Source organism: Pezoporus occidentalis, unplaced genomic scaffold (assembly GCF_034315485.1).
Source record: "Pezoporus occidentalis ecotype Australia unplaced genomic scaffold, CSIRO_AGI_Poc_V1 ctg40, whole genome shotgun sequence".
Taxonomy (NCBI): Eukaryota; Metazoa; Chordata; class Aves; order Psittaciformes; family Psittacidae; genus Pezoporus; species Pezoporus occidentalis.
The window spans coordinates 374,761-393,405 of NW_026915725.1; the positions used below are offsets into that span (position 1 = coordinate 374,761).

The following is an 18,645-nucleotide window of genomic DNA, read 5'->3' on the forward strand; positions in this document are numbered from 1 at the left end:
GGATAAATAACTGATTTAAAATGAGGAATCACAGTGTAGGAATTAGGATCAAGTTTTGCAGCTAATTTGCCATTAAGTATTCCATAAATGATAATATGAAGGGTAGTGAATGGTGAGGTTGCAAACTTTGCTGATGATAAAGCTCTTCATGGTAGTAGGGACGATAGCCAATTGCAAACTACAATTCATGATGCTGACCCATAGAGGTCAAATCTCCTGTGCAAGTACATCATAACTCAATGCAAAGATTTTACCTTTTGTGAAAAAAACTGGATTTACTACACTGTGCATGTGCAGCAGATGCAAGGGGACTGCCAGTAACTATCTGTTAGAACTGTAAAGATGTCTATGTGTTTGGGTGAGGCAATAAACTCGTCACAAATAATTTGGATAGAAAAATGTAACACAACTAGGGACACCCTGAATCCCTGACTTTGATCTTGGGTTTCCTACTGATCAATCTTTCTGCTCTTTTTATCATAGTCCAGAAATTCGCATAAAAGTTGCAGCTGAATGTAGGATTTACTTACCTTTATATTTGTGTTGACTTCCTGGGGAGCTGGGGGGAAAACTGGTACTCTAATTCTTTAGCATCACAAATATGTATAAGGGACCTGTATTTTGAGAAAACACTCTTTGACAAACGCCAACATTCTGCACAAAGGAAAGGATGTTAAGTTCTTTAATTGCATCATGACTCAAGCATGTGTTGCACTGTTTTCCTGAAAAAGTAGCCTCTTTGACTTGGGAACCGATGAAAAAGAGCATACATTCCCTGTGTAGGAGCAGTGCTTTATCTTACACCAGCTTCCACGTATTATAATTAGGTGGTAGTGTTATAATTAGGTGGCGTAGTCACCCAAGAATGTCCATTGTGAAAAATATTTTGAGTAGCTAGTTAACCAACCTTTCCAACTATTTCATCCTACCTGATATACAAAGTAACCTCCCTGTTATTCATGTTTATTATTTAATATTCCATGTTTTGAGTATTAATCATGGTTCTTTTTACCTTTTGCAGTGGTAGCATTCAGCTAGAAGGCCCACATGATATTTTTGTTTCTATATTAAAGCAAAACTGCATGTGTTTAGGAAATTGATTTTCACATCTTCCCCCGCACACTTTAACCAGTTTCAGAGCTTTTATACATGTGCTACAACCTCCACTTGCCCAAGCACAGCTATAACCTTGTTTTTATAAAGCTAAAAAAGCACCGCAAACGAATAAGCCAAAAACATTCCCAAAACTTGAAGCTTGGAATTGAAGTTGAGCAATTGCTCAATAAAAAAGGTGAGGAACAGACTTTAATCAGAGGAAATTTGTAAATTTAACTTCTATTAGTTAATAAGGAAGCAGATGAAGGCCTCCAGTATTTCCTGCCTGGCATACACAAGTCAGGCAGGCAGGTAATATTACTACTTGCTTGTAGGCTACACAATGTCTTTAGGAATCTCTGATGTCACAAAGCTCCCAAAATCCAGCAGCCACTCGGGCAGGCTGTGGCCAGAGTGAGTCCTTGAGTGGTTATATGGACATGTTTTGCTTATTAAAAAAAAAAAAAAAAATTAAAAAATCTAACTCCTCTACACAGAACTCCATGCAAATCACAGATGCTTTGGATGAATATGACCTGAATGGAGTACTAGTTCAAGCCACTCCTCATGTTTTAATCACCAAAACCAAAACCATTTCTCAGTCACAGTTAAGTGTATGTGGTAATGTTTTTCCACAACACAGACTTTAGAAAAGCACATAAATTTCTGTTACTAGTAAATATACTTTATGACCCTTGTATCAGACTCTGTTCATAAAGAAATGCTCAAATGACTCAGATATTTGGGTCGATTATAGGAAGTTGACTCATCAGTATAAAATAATTTCTGATGTTTTTCTCTATTGGGAAAAAACCAAGCAGTTTGACAGTCTTGAAAAGTAACTTCCACTCCATGTCCATTGTTGCTTTCCCCTCTTTCTGATATCACATATTTAATTCTGTGATATCATACATTTAAATCTAAGCAAATAACAAATATGAATTAATGTGTGGGTTATACACAGATCTTTGCCCATGAACAGCCCCTGCTTATTTCTTGCTTCATCACATTCAGATATTCATATTTGTATGAATAAAGCTGAGCTGTGTTCATACTGTCTATACATTTATTTATACTATGTTCTAATTGAACATTTTCTAGTACATTTACTAGTCTAAAAACAGACTATAAGGTGAACAATACCACTCACTCATCTTTCAGTTTATGTAAATATATGCGCTGTTGCCACCCACAAATCTGAAACCATGAGATTATAGATCAGTCTTCTTGCACGCCACAAAAACCACCAAACCAACAACCAGCTTTAAAATACCCTGACTTCTTATTTGAAATAAATGCTAGTGTATAGATCTACAGTGAGAACATCCTGCTTCTATCTGTAGACTATGATATGTAATGTTTACTAGCAAAAGCACCCCACTGGTTTTGCTTATTAATGATCATACATAGGCAGAAAGACAGACATTTGGACCATTGGACCTAAAGATGTATTAACTTTAAAGATCAAAATCAGCACTTGGAATTGAATGCAGAAGAGAATTTGAAGTCAGTTCACACATACCAGTAGATCTAACATACTTTTAACATACAACTACAGTCAGATTTTGTACCCTGTTCTAGGGGTGAGATGCAACTTGAGGTGAACATTGCAAAATTTGTCACTGGTCTGGGAATCATGGTGTCTCTTTGCTGCAGTTCAGTGTTCTCTTCAAAGACAGACTACTTATAGTGCATTTCAGGAATATCAGACAAACCGGAGAAAAAAACATACTGTTTTCATGGTATTGCTGAGACATCAAGCAGAACCCTTCAGTATGTGAATGGACAGCTTAAACCTCCTTGTTTTCCTCTGACGTGCTGCTGATAGTTTGTTTGCAACTGCCCCTTCTTAACTTTTGTATGATCTTCATATGACTGTAAGAGATAGACAAAATGATAGTATTCATATTGATAGTAATGTTAACAAATTTGGAAAAACAATACAGAATTAGCAATTCTTTCTCAATTTCCCGCAGTACCTCTCAGTAAAAAAATGAAAGGCAAGGTAAAAGCCATGTCTCTGTAAAATGGAAATAAAGCAAAGTGTGAAAAAGGAGATAGAACTACGAAGAAGAAAGATTGAACAGGCTAGCAGCAATATAAGGGAAGGATAGTCCCCGACATGTTATTGGGTCAAAACAAATTGTGAAAGTAAAGGAACATACATGACACATTTACTGCTTTGAATGTCCACTATGCAGTAAGGAAGCAGGCTCCTATTTTAATCCAAATAAAATTAATTTACAGTGAATTGAAAAAATCTTTTTACAAATGTCATTCCATTGACATTACAAAAAAAAAGTTCTTTATTCTCTCTATCCCACCAAACCCCTTTTATATGTTAATCTTCTTTTGAAAACTACAATGAAATAAAAATAAAATAGAGAAAGTGGTTCAAATAAAAATATCCTGTAATACCCGGGTCTTCATCACTTCTGGATTATCAGATCTGCCTATTGCTCTTTGTGGGATGAATTTGATATCCCATAAGACTTTTTGCACATCGGAATGTTCATGATGGTTGGATTCTTTCTTAATATCACACCGAACATCTTACAGCTGAATGTAGGTTTGAACTTTAAGGACTCCAACTGGTTCCATATAACTGTTCCTTTTAAAGATTAGAAATACTTTTGATTACAAGTTTCATTTAGCTACATTATCTTTGTATGGTATTTTATATTTAGTTAGATTTACATCTGAAAATGTTATAAATATTCCCTAAAGTCCTATAAGTAATGCATTGAGATGGGTTAACCTTTAAACTTACTGTATTTTAAAGTGGCCTGCAAGTTTACATTTTTTATACTATTTTATATTTAACCATTTCGAATTCTGTTAACTTTCTCCTTGTCATTCAGAGTTCTTTGTCCATTTATTATGTCTTTGCATCGAAGGGGCATATTTTAAACTTCAAATCTATCATGGCATAAAATCAGTTTATTTCACCAAAGCTGCGTAAAGAAATAGTAAACATCTCATGGTAAGGTACCACTAATCACATGTTCAGAATATTTCACTGTATCTATGAAGCCCTACTCTTGTTTCCCAGCATTTTGTGGGATTCAGCTTATCAACAGCTTACCAACAGCTGTTTCATCACATAGGAAAAAGTAACAACTTGCTGAGAGCAAGTCACTTGTCTTGCAGTAGGTGAGATGGTTTAATATCTGGAAGTGTGCCACAAACTGCAGACAAGTTTCTTCTTGTCCTAATGTGTCCTGCACCTGTTTGCAGGAAGAGCACAGGTTTGCCTGCCCCTATGCTCTTCCACTGGTTTTCTGAGGGAGGAAGGGAAGGATCAGAAATGGCTCCTGGCTAGCCTTCTCATCACCACCATAATCAGGTGTACCTTAGCATAAGCTTCATCCTTTGTACCTCCTCATGCCCCAAGCTGTGCTTGAGTGGCTCCAAAAGTCATCATCCTTTTTCCATGGCTGCCAGAATGGAGATGTGTTTCATGGGAGAGAGAAGAAGAAAGACAGAAATAAGAGAGGAAAGGAAAAGAAGCCAGGTTCAATCTTCATGGGATCTCCCCCACCCCAGACAGCAAGATTCAGCTCCCACCTCTTTACACGCAGAGCGAGTGAATAGGCTACACCAGGGGTTTCTCTGACTTCGTTCCCAGAGAGGAGAGACCTTATGCAAGAGGGAATCAGAACAGTGAGTGAGTGGCCACTCAGACTTAACAGTGAGAGGCCCTGCCCATCTTTTGCCTTTACTGGATTTTCTTAGTACTGGATTTTATATGTCTGATAGGTCAGAGTGTTCCCTGACAAACAGGGAAAAACTTTATATCTAAAATCTATTCTCTTTGTGCCACCTGAGAAAATTAACAGAAGATGCCCAGAACTTAGATGAGCACCTTCTTAGGAGGCTGTTGTGTGGTACATGTTGCCTTACCCTTTCACTCAGCTGAAAGAGGAAATCAGGAAACTGACCTGAATTTTACTTGAGAAACAGTGACTTAGCTTAACCTTCATTATGCTTTTATTGTGGAGTGTGTTTTATTCTTTATAATTTAATTTTATGAGAATAGGAATATGTGTAACATAGCACTCAAACTAGGTGCTTTAAGATTTTCCAGTATGCAGTATGGTGTTGAAAGTTAGAAAATGCTGGCTGGATCTAGACTGATACTTTCTTGGATAAGCTTCTACCATATGCTTTTATTTAAAGTATTTTTTTCTTTTAGGTTAGATTTATAAAAAGCATGTGAAAAATGTCTTTTTTGGAAAAGAAGTGTTGCGCAATTAGAAAATCACAGTGTTAGGAAGTTAGCATCCTTTAGGAAATGTTGCATGTAAAAGAAGTCAGATACTAAAGCTAAATTTAAAAAAAAAATGGCAAGTCCTACCACCAACTGGAAATGCTGTGTCAATCTACAAGATGTTGTATTGAAGTAAATGCCTTTATTTCCAGGAATTTTAAGCTCTATGTGAACTCTGACTAGCTTCCCAGTATGGACATAAATCTTGTCAAAAGACTTTGTCCATATTTCCTTCTGATTAGAAAAAATCAAATAAAATTTGTTTTATAGGACACAAGACCTAAGGAAGCCATAAATAAAGGCATTAAATATTTTTTATAGTTATTCTTTATTCATTATTTGCTTTCATGTTCACAGAACTCGGGAGTATTGACTAGGCTGATGCTTTATCTGTTTTGTATGAGCAAGGGAATCCCTTTCCAGCAGGATTGCTTAACACTTTCCACTGTTTTGGAAAACTTGTTGAAGACAAATCACATGACTAACCTTTTATTTAAAGATTAATATGTGCAAAACTCTATTCTTTCTGAAAACATCACTTCCTATGTTTCCTGCTTCCCGCCTCTGAGTCTGGAAGCTGCAATGACTCTGTCTAAAAGAAAATGGGTACTTACAAATTATTGTAATTAGTACATGAAGCATCTCTACCACCTGAGATTTCGTCAGAGTAAGTGTTTGTTGGTTGTCTACATTTTTTCTGCTTTCAAATCCCCTTGCACTACTTTTTTTGTAGAAGCAAAAAGATCTAGAAAAACATCTTGGTAGAAAAGAAAATTCCTAGCCCATTTTTATTACTCTTCTTACTCATCCAGGGATCCACACCATTTTGAAATTACACTTTTACAAGTTCTTATGTTGATGTTTGTGTTATCTTCTTTGAAATAACATTTTCCATTGGTTATTTTGTGATGGTAAGGGTACTATGTGGAAGGAAGCTGTTCTTCCAGACAGTGGGAGATGGCATCATTCATGATACATGACTATGCAAGAAAATATTACAGCTTATCTCCTTACCTTTTACTGCTGTCCTGAGAAACCAAAGGCTTTCTGATTTTGTTACACCTTTGGCATGCCAGAGATTGTAAAACCCAACAGTAAGAGTTTGCAAATAGTCTCTTCAGAGCAGCAATTCCTCCTTCCAGTCTGGGGCACTACAGACTGGTCAGCATCTGGGTAAATCAGGGGGGGAGTCCCCTTGGAACACATTTCTGGACACAAGAAGGAGATGATTTGAAGCAGTAACTGGTCGCCCTTCATGTGTCTAAGTTTGTAGATGAGAGGAGAGCAGTGGATGTCATCTACCTTGGTTTTAGCAAGGTTTTCAAAACTGTTTCCCACATCATACTTTGACCCAAGTTACAATGTTGTATAGTCTAGATGTGTGAACAATCAAATGGGTTAAAACTGTTCGGATGATCCAGCTGAGAATGAAGTAGTTAATGGATTGTATTCTACCTGGATGCTGGTGTCAAGGAAAGTTGCTGAAGGGCTCTGGGAAGTCAAGGAGGCTGAAGGGCAAGGAGGTCAGTCATTAAAAAGATGGAGCTAAGCTTTTCACAGTGATGCATGGGAAGAGGATGAGAGACAATAGGTATAAACTGTAATAATAGTAACTGTGTGCAGGGAAAACCTTTTTCTCTGTGAGGACAGTCAAACACTGCAATAGGTTGCCCAAAGACATTGTGCCATCTCCATCCTTGGAGGTTTTCAAGGTGAGGCTGAATAAAACTCTGAGCAACCTGGTCTAACCTTATAGCTGATTCTGCTTTGCGCATGACATTGGACTAGAGACCTCCTGAGACCTCTTCCCTTCTGAATTATTCTATGATTGTGCAATCCTAATATAGTATCACAGTTCTGTGCTATTTTAAAGCTGGGATAGTAATAGCAAAATCTTAATTGTTCTGAATATTTAAATGATTTGGCTGTGTATTTGCTTTTGGAACCCAGAAAAGCTACATATGCTCTGTACGTTCTCCAAACAGCTTGTATTTGTGCTTATTTGCTGGTGTGACGTGCTAACTGTGCAAAAAATTTTGGACTCTTGCCTTAGAATATAGATACCTGCCAACAGAAAATGAAGGCTACAGAGTGCTGCAAATGCTTTCTCTGTCTATGGAAAATGCCTCATATGTGCCAGAAAGAAGCATTTGTACCACATGCTTTTTACTGCTTCTCACATCTGTTAACATTTACATGTGTCAGAAAACAATACCTGAACAGTAAAAGGAAGGGATACATGAAGTTCAAGGGCATTGCATCAAGAAAAAAGGACATGTTATATTGTACTGGCACATTGAAATAAAGAAGAAAGATTTCTGGACTTGTCAGATATTTCTAATATGTAGGTATAGGCTGTGTATACTATCTATGAATACATTTCCATACCTGAATTGTATGACCCAAATTGCCAGTAAATTGAACTGAACCCATGAAAGGGTCAAGGAGTGGCAGTCAGGAAGTGAAAGAATTGTATCTTTCTTGTTATATACAAAAAGAATAAAATTTTATTTCATTTAAGGCAGGATTTATATAGAAATCTTCAAAGTTAGGTTCCTAAATATGGAATTACTCACTTATATTGAAATATTTTGCATTCTTGATAGTCTTCTCTTCAGCTGTCTTTTTGTTAGCACAAAAGGAGTAGGTTAACTGACAAATGTTGCTGTATATCCTCAGTCCTTAGAGGCAGCTACTGTATTGGACTGTGTTTCCAAGAAAATTTCTTTGAAGTCATATTGTGCATATTGTGCAAATCCTGAGACACAGTGTAGTAGAGGATTTTGTATGATGTGGCAGTTCTTACAGATGTTACCTCTGGCAAGCAATTTAGAAGAAAAACAAATTAGAGAGCAACTGATCCTTGATCTCCTGAACTTAAAAGGAGAACAATCAGTATTTGATACCTTTCTAAAAACTGCTGTTTGCATTGGTTGCATTAGTACCTCTATGTCTTCAAGCATCTATTTGGTTATTTTGATCCAGTGTCATGTATGCTCTTTTTTTGATATTTAACCCTGATTTTCCAAAATACACCTGCAACAAAAACCACAGACCCTCCCCTAGAGGCATTGTCATTGCTTAATGTTGAGCTCTGTACACAAAGTGACAAAAAAATGCCTACTTTCCTAAGTCTTCTGAGGCTAGAAAGAAGTGGTGGATGAAAGAAGAAATGAATAACTTTAAATTAAGTCTTACCTAACATGTAGTCATTATTAAGTCAAAGGTCTATCTTTGGGTTTTGCTGTATTTCTGATAGATAATGTATCTTCAAACCATTATTTCTGTGATGAACTTCCACTCTTATGCATTGATAACAGGTCCTATCCTGAAATTATTATGAAAGTTTGACTTTCACACTCAGTACACTGAAAAAGCCTTGCATTAGGTCTGTGAAGATGCAGTGAATATCGCATAAGACATAGTTTCTTTGCCCCCAAATTTGAAACCTATGGCTTTACCAAAACCACTGTATGAACAGTATGTGCATACATATTTTAGGTTTTGAGTCAGGGATGTGAAGTATCTCTACCAGTTTTATTCTGTAAGTCATACAAGAAAGTTGTGAGGCACCCAAAGAAGCACTTCATAGTCTAAGCTGATGAGAAATCAGCTGGTGGGAAATAGCAAGGAAGAAAGATCATCATCCAGCAGTATTTCTTAAGGAAAAAAAAAAAAGGAGAAGTTAAACATCTAATAAGACCTGCATTCTGACCTTTGTGCTTTGTAGAGCAGTTTTATCACTAGACAGAGATGTGCTCCTTGGTCTTACTTCCAGTTGAGGTCAGTGAAAGCCTTGCTTCCACTGACTTCTCTGGTTGCTGACCCTGGTCCAGCTTTTGCATGCAAATAAAGAACATAAAGCTTTCTCATATAATTTCTTCTCATATTGTTCTAACTCTGACATATCCTTTCAGGAGTGTTCATCCTTTCAGAGTTCTTATCTAGATACTCCTACATAGACACAAAATCATGGAATCGTAGAATCATAGAACAGTTTGGGTTGTAAGGGACCTATAAATGTCATCTAGTCCAACCCTCCCACAGTGAGCAGGGACACCTTCAACTATATGAGGTTGCTGAGAACCACATACCAGATTACAGTAATGGAAATTATAGGAGGAAGAATTGCTAGAAAAATTTATAGTTGATGCTTAATTTACATAATACTCCTCTGACATATTTCAGGCCTATCACATGCAATCTTAAAAGTTGCATGTAGGGGTCAGAAGGTGAAAGGTGACTGGCAAGATGCTTGTTTTGTACACTTGGCTAATGCAAATACTTCCTCAAGTATAAAATGCTTTAATCTCTCTAAGCAAATGCCATATGTGTGCAGCTGTGGCCCCTGCCTCACGATTGCTGGAAGGTTAGAAAAAGGTAGCATATGAATTTGGTGTCTGCATTCAATTTATGCTTTTATATTTAGCAGTTCATAATTTTGTGTAATATTTTAGCTGTATGAAAAATATGCACCAGGGTTGAGTGATAACAGATTTCTCTGTGGTTTGACTCAACATTGTTTGGGTATACACAGAATCTGAAGTATTGCAGACTGAAAATATAGGTTTTAATTAGAGCTGTCTGAACTTCAAAATACCTGAACACACATTAAGCTTGGCAGATTTTCAGAGATCCAAGGGTTGCGTGGAGCTGATTTAAGCTAAGCAAGAGTCTTTTGTTTTCCAGCATATATTGCATTTGCCGTTGCATCATTGACTTACAACACACTGAATAAGTGAGATCCAAAAACATTATTAATGGTTTTCTGGTATGTAAAAATGTTTTATCATCAGGGCCTGTCTTATGTCATACTTGTGTCGAGCAGTACCTTATTCCAAGGGAATTTCCACTGAAAAAAAATGAATTACTTCCAGAGTAAAGGACTAGACCACATGTCTGAAAAGCTGAATCAACTCCAAAAGTTTGGAGCCTTTCTTGAGCTTTTGCTTTTTACTTTTATGTGCAAATGTGTAGGACTGATATACCCAGATCTGTATCCTTCCAAGCACTTGGATGTGAGTGGTTTTCTGTGACAATAAAAAAACCTACTGCAGTCAACGTGACACGAGGGTCCATTCACATGGATCCAGTTTCATGATCAAGGCCAAAAAGAAAAAACAAACCCATGGCTTTATTTATTAAAACTCTTGAGCATGTACAAATATACTTGTATTCCTTGGGGGGAATCCCATGATTTCAAATAAAGCAAATGCAATTTCTACGTACAAGAAAAAAGCCAAGTCACAACCAATAGACAGGCATGATGCAATAAACAGAAAAGCAGACATGAAAATATCAATTGACAGGTATAAGTAGGATAAGATATAAAGCATTGTGCACTATGTGTACATTGATACATGTATGTTTACAAAAGTGTACATATATAAGTATATATACGTATATCATAGTGATGTTAATATGAATTTTAATATTTTATTATGTGTGGGGGTAAATTCATGCCATTGTTCTAGATACGATTTGAATATTATTTAGATAGTAGCACACCTATTAGTTTTTCTTATGCTGTGTCTCTTTCGTATTTTTGCTAGCTCCTACTGCCTATGGTAGGCTCTACAGATGAAACTCTGCAGGAGGCAGCAGCTGGTTGCATAGCAAACATTCGCAGATTGGCTCTAGCAGCAGAAAAAGCAAAGTATGGATGATGCTCTAGCAACTTTTACCAACACACTCATTTTACAATATGGCTACATTTAAATGGATGGTTACTCCCTCTAGCATCTGTATTTCACAGCAAAGGTCATTTATATGTGGATAATTTAATAACAAGAATAAATTTGTGGAAAATGATGTTTGTTCTCACACTGCTTTGTTTGTCACACCTAGCTTATATAAAACATGCCCAGTTTTGTGTGGTTGATAGTATTACATCTTTCAAAAGACTATTGGTTAAGATATGGCAAAGGCTTTTCTACAATTAATACTCTTGTATTTGAAATTCATTGTAGATATAAATGGTTTTGTGTATCTGTGACATTACAATAAATTTTCCTTCACTGTGTGTGTGGTTGTGCAGTGATTTATGAATGCCTTCAACAATTCCCTTCATGCTAAACTTGTCCAATCATCCTGTCATTATGTTTTTGCCTTGCAATTCACAGGAGAGGACAAAATGCAGATACATCAATCTCACATCTGGTGAGATTGTTATATAAGGACTGCAAACAGCTGTAGCAGTAGACATCACTCCAAATTTCCTGCTTCTACCAACATCAAACAAAATGGTGCTTAATTTTATAAGTAGCTGGTGAAATGTGTTTCAATTAACATGCGTTTAACTCAAATTAAAATCTACCAGCTGTAAATAAAATGTAGGGTATTACGTTTACATTTCCACATTACCTTTTGGGGGGGTTTTAATTTTTAAACTGAGGACAACATTGTATTGATGCAGTTTTACTTTATTTTTCTGCATAAAATTATGTTCAGAATTAGAGTTGCTTTCAAAAAAACACATGAACAACTACTGATATTATAGATTACAGACCCACTGTATGGACCATGCTCAACAACTAATACTAAGGCATTTACTTGAGAGCAGTAATGTCTCTTTCCAACCCAAACCACGCTCTGATTCTATGATTTAAAATTTCCTTTAAGAAAACTGCAATTCTGAAAAAGGAGGATTGCAATGGGCCCTTAGGGAAGGTGTAGAGAGTATGTGAAAGGAAGCCAGCTGCAGACAGGTGCTGACTCTGGAGATCAAAATATTAATCCAAGTAGTAATTTTTAATCAATGTAAATACCAACATAATTGTGGAGTTGTCACAAGTTCCACCAGCAGCCAGTGACCAAGCAAATGCTATTTTAGGTATTCTTCAACTCTGCCCCACAGGGCTGGTATGCTATTTTGAATAAATATATCCATATTATTATGCTGATGTCACAGCTGTAGTAGTATCATATGCTTCATCACGGTACCCAAAAATACTTCTAAAATAAATGCTAATTGCCAAATTCATTTGGAAGAGGAGAGGCTTGATTTTATTTTTTCTTTTCTGTTGGAAAGCTGTAGATACAGTTTATCCCATGAATAATGTGTAAAATGTGGCTTATTTTTCAAACTGTTGAGGGGAAAAAACCTCCCTGACAATAATTGTTGTCCTTAACGTAACCTCTCAAGGCACTCTTGACCATTAAGTTTGGATTTCAACTGGAAGTTGAAAGTAAAGTTTGGAAGTTCTAAAGTAAACTCAATTTTATGATACAGGTGTCAGGGCATTAAATGTCATGTTCCGGACAATGAAATGGCCTCAGCTTGCCACTGTCACTCACACTGGTAGCCCTTATGTCTTGGAGCAGTTCATCTGAAGCCTTTATTTTAAGACCTCAGACAGTTAATCCCAGACTTAAGATAACTTATTTGTGCTATTTTCTTTTCCTTTACTGTGCTTGCAGTTTTCAGAATCTGTACAAGGAGACAAAATGTTGAAATCTATACAGATCCCCACACAGGCGAAGTGTAAGTATTTAAAAAAATACAGCTTTGTTTGGCCAAAACTGGTGGATGTTGTGCAATTAATATAAAGAGATTTAGTTGTTGAGCAAATGAATGTGATCCTTGGCCTCTGTGAGCGGTGCAGTACAGCGTGTACATTTGAAAAGCTTCCACTCTCTCTGTAGAGCTGTGTGGAGTTTCACAGCACTGCAGCCCTCTCAAAAGGGATCCTCACAAAGCTGGGCCCCACTTGCTGCTCACACACCCCTGCTGGCAGTGCCAGCCTATTCAAGCCCTGGCACCAGCCTCAGCCGCCTGGACCCAGCATTCCCACCATGTATAACCAGGCACCAGCCAGCTCCTGCTCCCCAGCTCCTGTGCCTGGAAGGGAAATGCCTTCACTCCTGTCTCTTTCCACCAGCTGCTACTTGTCCACATAAACCTGTAACCTCTTAGGAAGTACGACCATACCGTACCGAGCTCAATATTATATTCAGTGCAGAGCAAACTGATGTACAAATTCAATGTAGAGTTCTATTTCAGCTGCAGAAATGAAGTGACTTAAAAAGCTGGGTCAGCCTCAGTCCTGTTTATTTGCCAGCATCTGCTCAGCCTGCGATTCCTTTATTTTCACAATCTTGTAATATGGGGTAAGGAGTTTATTTACATTGATGTTACCATCAGCAGGGAGTACCCATCACTTTTCACAATTTCAGGAGCCAGTTTCCAGCTCCACACAGAGCACTGTGCTCCAGCTGTTGGCCATAAAGCCAGGCCTGCTCCTCACTGGCTTCTCATTTTCAGCTTTATTCCACATTTTCATTAAAATGTCAGAAAGCGTAGAGCCCAAGTAAGAAAAGTTGTCACAAGAAAGTGTTGTTTTGAGTATGGAAATACTATAGTTGATGAGGAAAAAAAAGCAAGAATAGAAATCTTTCACCTTGATGCAATTATTTCTGGAACCTTAGAGGCCCACTACATCTTTCAGTCTATGCGTCTGTCAGCAGCAAGATAGCTTTTCTTCCACCATACCATGACTTTATGATTTATTGCTTGGTGACAGTTAACCATTATCAATAATTTAATTGTCCCAGGATGCTGAAACTACACATTTGAATCTGGGATTTATGTTCATTTCCTCTTAATGTTCATGCTTATGACATGTGCATGTGCTCTGACACACGATATTGTCTCCAAGTTGTCAGGGAAATATAAACTTCCCAGCCTGGGTGCGATGGAGCTGTGATATATTAGGGGTTTTGTTACTCTGCTCCATCACTGAAGCTTTCCTTTGGCGAGTAAATGAGGTTGAGATTCACAGGGCTGCCTTGAGATTTGACTCCGTAATTTGCTTTAGGCTAACTGATTGCTTCGTGTGAAAGCGCAGTACCTCTTTCATTCCACGGCTCCTGAAATGAGTCGAATGAGCTGCTGACACCAGGGTCAGATGTAAATTGTCCCAGGAGACTGAACTAGATAATATGTTAGTTTAAGAATTTCATCTCATAATAAATTAAATGGTTGTTCCTTGCACATTTCCACCAGCATAATCTTTATTTTACATGTGACAGCAGGATGGAAACATGTAATGTGTTTCTTCAGCAGTGGTACAGCAGTGGTACTCCAGTTTCCATGCAGGCTGTTTGCATAGTTTATTTCCAGAGTCAGAAGCTGACTGCTCCCCAACTGTAAATTGTGGTCTATTTCTTCTTTAGGTACTTAAGCACTGCCACACACTGCTCAGGATCCAGAACAACAGCAGGAAGCAATGCTGCATTGCCCACTTCTCAGTTCAGACAGCCTTCTGTTGTTTGGTGACCTGACACAGGCCAGCACCCACATTTCTGTAGCCATGGCCATCACAGCAGGAATTGGTAAAATTCATTCCATTTCTGAAAGGATTAATTTTACTAATTACTATTCCCTCCCTTGTTTAAACAGAGATGTTCTTCAATACTCGGTATCTTGCTGCTTTGGCTTTGAAGGCAACCAGAACTCATCCACTCTAATGAATATTTTCCTTGAATGCAATTTTACATTGTAAGGTGTGCTTTTTACCCTCTTGCCTAGTTATCAGTTCAGTAATGCTCACAACTTGCTGAGGACAGCAACAAGATGGCCTGTGTTTATCTTCTCAACTTGTTTCTGCGTTATCTACCAGACACCTTTCAGTTGGCAAGTTCTTCTCTCTTTTCCAGTTGTTGTCATTGGCAAGTTATGTGTTTTATCCTAGTCTACATGGAGAATGGTACCCTTCAGCTGCTTGATCTTGCTTTAAGACTGTAATCAATTCTATTTTGAACACAAATGCTTGGGTTTGTTTTGGGTTTGGTGTTTTTTCTGAAAGGCTCATAAACCCACATAAGGAAGCTTTGACTTTGTCTGCTAGGTAATATGTTGTGGTCTAATCCTATCACTTTTTGCAGTTCTCCAGGTGCACAAAACCATCTTCACTGATTTCATGTGTTTTCTTCCTTCATGGATGTGGTGACAACACAATAGTTGGCCGGTAAAAACCTTTGCTTATTGTCTTTTTGAGTGTGTATTGGAGGAAGACCAGAAGAATTCCATTAAACTAATGCTGAACCATGAAACAGCAGGTCATAAACCAGCAGTTTTTAGCCAACTCACCATCACACCCGCGTCCTGAGTGCCTTGAAAGCTCCTCCATTCTTCATTAGATGAGAATCTGCCTAGAAGCTTTTGGGAGACAAAAGTGTTCATTACAGTCTTGGTGGTAAGGTTTTGCCCAGCCATGCTGTGACACATCCCACTTCTCCAAGGGGCTTGGTGAATGCAGGAGGGCAACGCAGAGCACCTGTGGTCCAATGGGTGCATCTGGCAGCAGAATTTTGCTCCAGTGACCGAGCCTTGAACCACGTCTCCTAATACCCAGATTAAATAGCTAGGGATTTGTGTACTGCTTCTGAAATAGAAGAAAAAGGCTTTAATAAAAAGTGTAATTAAAAAGTTACAGATGCTGATAAAATTAAAAACACATGATATGGAATTGAAATGATTTAGTGTTGAAAAATGTCGGTCGATTCAGTAGTAGTTAAATTTCCAAATGACTTGTCTTGAACAAGCAAATAGTTTGAAGGTTTTGGCTATGTGTCTTTCTTTAAAAATATTGGAGCCCAGATCATGTTGCTGGTTCCCTCCACCACAGACTGGTAAAGGCTGCACTATAAAATTAGTGCAGTAAACCACTCGTCTTTCCAGTTGCCGCATTCTCTTCTCCAGCTGACAGCCTTTCAGGGCCTCCTTGGCTCTTCAGCAGAAAGCACCAAGTGCAGGTCTGTTGCTCTAATGAAAACATAACAACAACGTCTGGGAAGCCATAGAATGATGCAATAACTGTGCTGCTCTGCTTCCTTTAATGTGATGAAGCTTGCATATTTGCCTGGCCCCAGTGTTTTACTCCTGCCAGTATTGTACTGTAAAGAGACTTGGCAGAACACGTTCAAAGGCTGTTCGTGGTTTTTCACTCGGCATTAAACCTTCCAGTGACGGAAGGGTGGGGGAACACATATTGGGGCAAACAGACATTCAAAAAGTGAAAGAAAAAGAGGAGAAGGGGGCTGGTGGTGATGGTCAGCAGTTTATAAAACCTTGGTTATGGGACTGGCATTGCTTTGCACCAAGCTGAGACCCACTGGAGCACAATACCATGTAAACCAGTGGCTGCTTTCCAGAGGACAATCAACCCAAAGGAAAACCAGCTCTTGATGTTCTGAGAAAAGAGATCAGTGTTGTTTCAGTCTGATAACCAAAGTCGCACTGTCTTTGATAACTGTACTCAGTCACAATGGGTGCAATAGTGCAGAGGCTCTAAGATTGCCACGTTTTGTGCTGTGTTTGCCCAGTATATGCAAAATTCCTGACTCCAGAGCTGCCAGTCTTGCTCTGCAAACCTTCATTGAACTCACTTACGGATGACTTTTGATTACAGCATTTGGAAAGCAGACTGCCTGGTCCTTACCCCTGTGTGAGGTTAGGCAGGAAAATACTCAAAGTGGAGCTAGAGGAACTCTTGAAGAGAAAAATTCCATGTGCACTTGCAGATGAGGGGCAAAATCTGTTCAGAAGCAAAAGTTATGGTCAGACTGATGCCTCCTTCCAGCCCATTCCACAACTGTCTGTGGTGGGGTGTCATGTAAAAGGAAAAATATTTGGAGAAGCGGACATCTGTGGGCCAGCCTTGGTATGGTTCCCAGAATGTAATGACTAGGTGAATGTTTTTCAGTGCAGCAACTAAGGAATAGAGGTGACTGCCAAGCACTGGATCTGATGTGGCGTGAAGAGGTACAAACCAAAGAGGGGTGATTTATCTGGAGAAACTGAGGCCTAATTATTTTCAAACTGAGCATTAACAAAACAACAACAAAACCAAAGCAGAACTCTTCTCAGTCCCCTCACGATGCTTTCAGATTTTCATGTATATTTAAGACTCTTCCATTGCTTGAACATGTTCATTTTCACCAGTCTTAGGGCTCTACAAGCACCAGTGTACACTCATTATAGTCAACATTTCTAAATCCACAGTTACTGATATCTTTGTTATGATTTTAGTTCCACTGGCAATTACTAGTATCTAATTGCCACCTAATCTCTTCTGAACTTTGTAGGAATGTGTAATAGAAACCACTTTAACTTTTACTAGAGCTGAATTTGCATCATGTGTCTCCTCTCCTATATGACTGCCACATCCACACCCGCCATCCCAAAGAGCTGAAATATATTTTAGCTTTAAAAGGAAAATATGCTGTACTCTACCATGTACATTCTTGCTCTGGAAGATGGGAAAAACAGGCTCAAGTGTCCCACAGCACCCTCGAACACTCTGCAAGTCTCAGAGAGTTTCCATCAGAGAAAGTCAATGTGAGAGAGGACCCTTATGGCCTGGGAAGAGCTATTTTATATCATGGACAACCATTACAACTAGGACAAAAGACAACTGTGAAGCTGGGGCCTCAGAAAGCGCTGGCCAAAATGCTCGATTTCAGAAGCAGCTTTAGGGATGTGAAGCATCTCTTTGCAACCTCAAGTGTTTATGTCCCTGAGAGGGCTGAGATCGAGCACAGAGCTTCTCCATGGGGTTTCCCAGTGCCACCCATCCCACCGGAGATGTTAGCATCCTGCAGCAGTGGGCAGGGGCCTGGTAAGCAGCCTGGGCTCAGAGCTTCTACCATGCATCTGGCAGGGTGTGCACTGGATGCAAAGAGGCAAATGTTTTCATAGCAAATCTTAGTGGCAGTTTATAAAAGTTGACCCAGCCAAAGAAAACCCTGGAAAACCCCACAGAATGAAACAATGAAACTGTCTAAGAATTTAATCCAATGAGAAAGTTAGTAATCGTCAGAAGTCCACAAGATTTACATTTCTAAAATGAAACAGGCCAACAAAGCAACAGATTGTGCTTCTATAGTCAAGTAGTAGCATTTTTACAAAGTAATAAGAATGTGGAGGGAATTCAGTTCCAGGTACACCTTTAAGTTTTTAATTTATATGGTTTGTGGAAAATTAAGTGAAGTCTCACTTTGCTGGGGCAGGTAACATTTTGCGTTGACCAGTAGCATGTGAGGTTTGGGTAGACACATCTTGGCTAACTGCAAAAGAAATGATGGGTGAGTGAGAGCCAAAGGATGCAGTGGGCTGCCCCTGGAGAGCTCCTTACAGCTGAGGATGTGGTGCAAACCCAGCCTGCTGTGACCAGGAACAGCTCCCTTGGGCGACTATGGGCAATAAATAACAGCATGATAATCCAAACATGGATTGTAGGATATCACTCCTGCCCAGAGAAAAAGTAAGGGGAGGGATG

At 38.6% G+C, this 18,645-nt stretch overlaps 1 protein-coding gene across 1 annotated transcript in view; it reads left to right on the forward strand.

The window, feature by feature from the left end:
• The window catches only part of ODAD2 (outer dynein arm docking complex subunit 2), a 92,581-nt gene extending 80,280 nt beyond the window's left edge, over positions 1 to 12,301 (forward strand). Inside the window, 1 exon segment of the mRNA XM_062633541.1 lies at positions 10,918 to 12,301. Coding sequence (XP_062489525.1) covers positions 10,918 to 11,031 — 114 coding nt within the window. The 3' untranslated portion in view covers positions 11,032 to 12,301.
• The last annotated feature ends 6,344 nt before the right edge of the window (positions 12,302 to 18,645 follow it).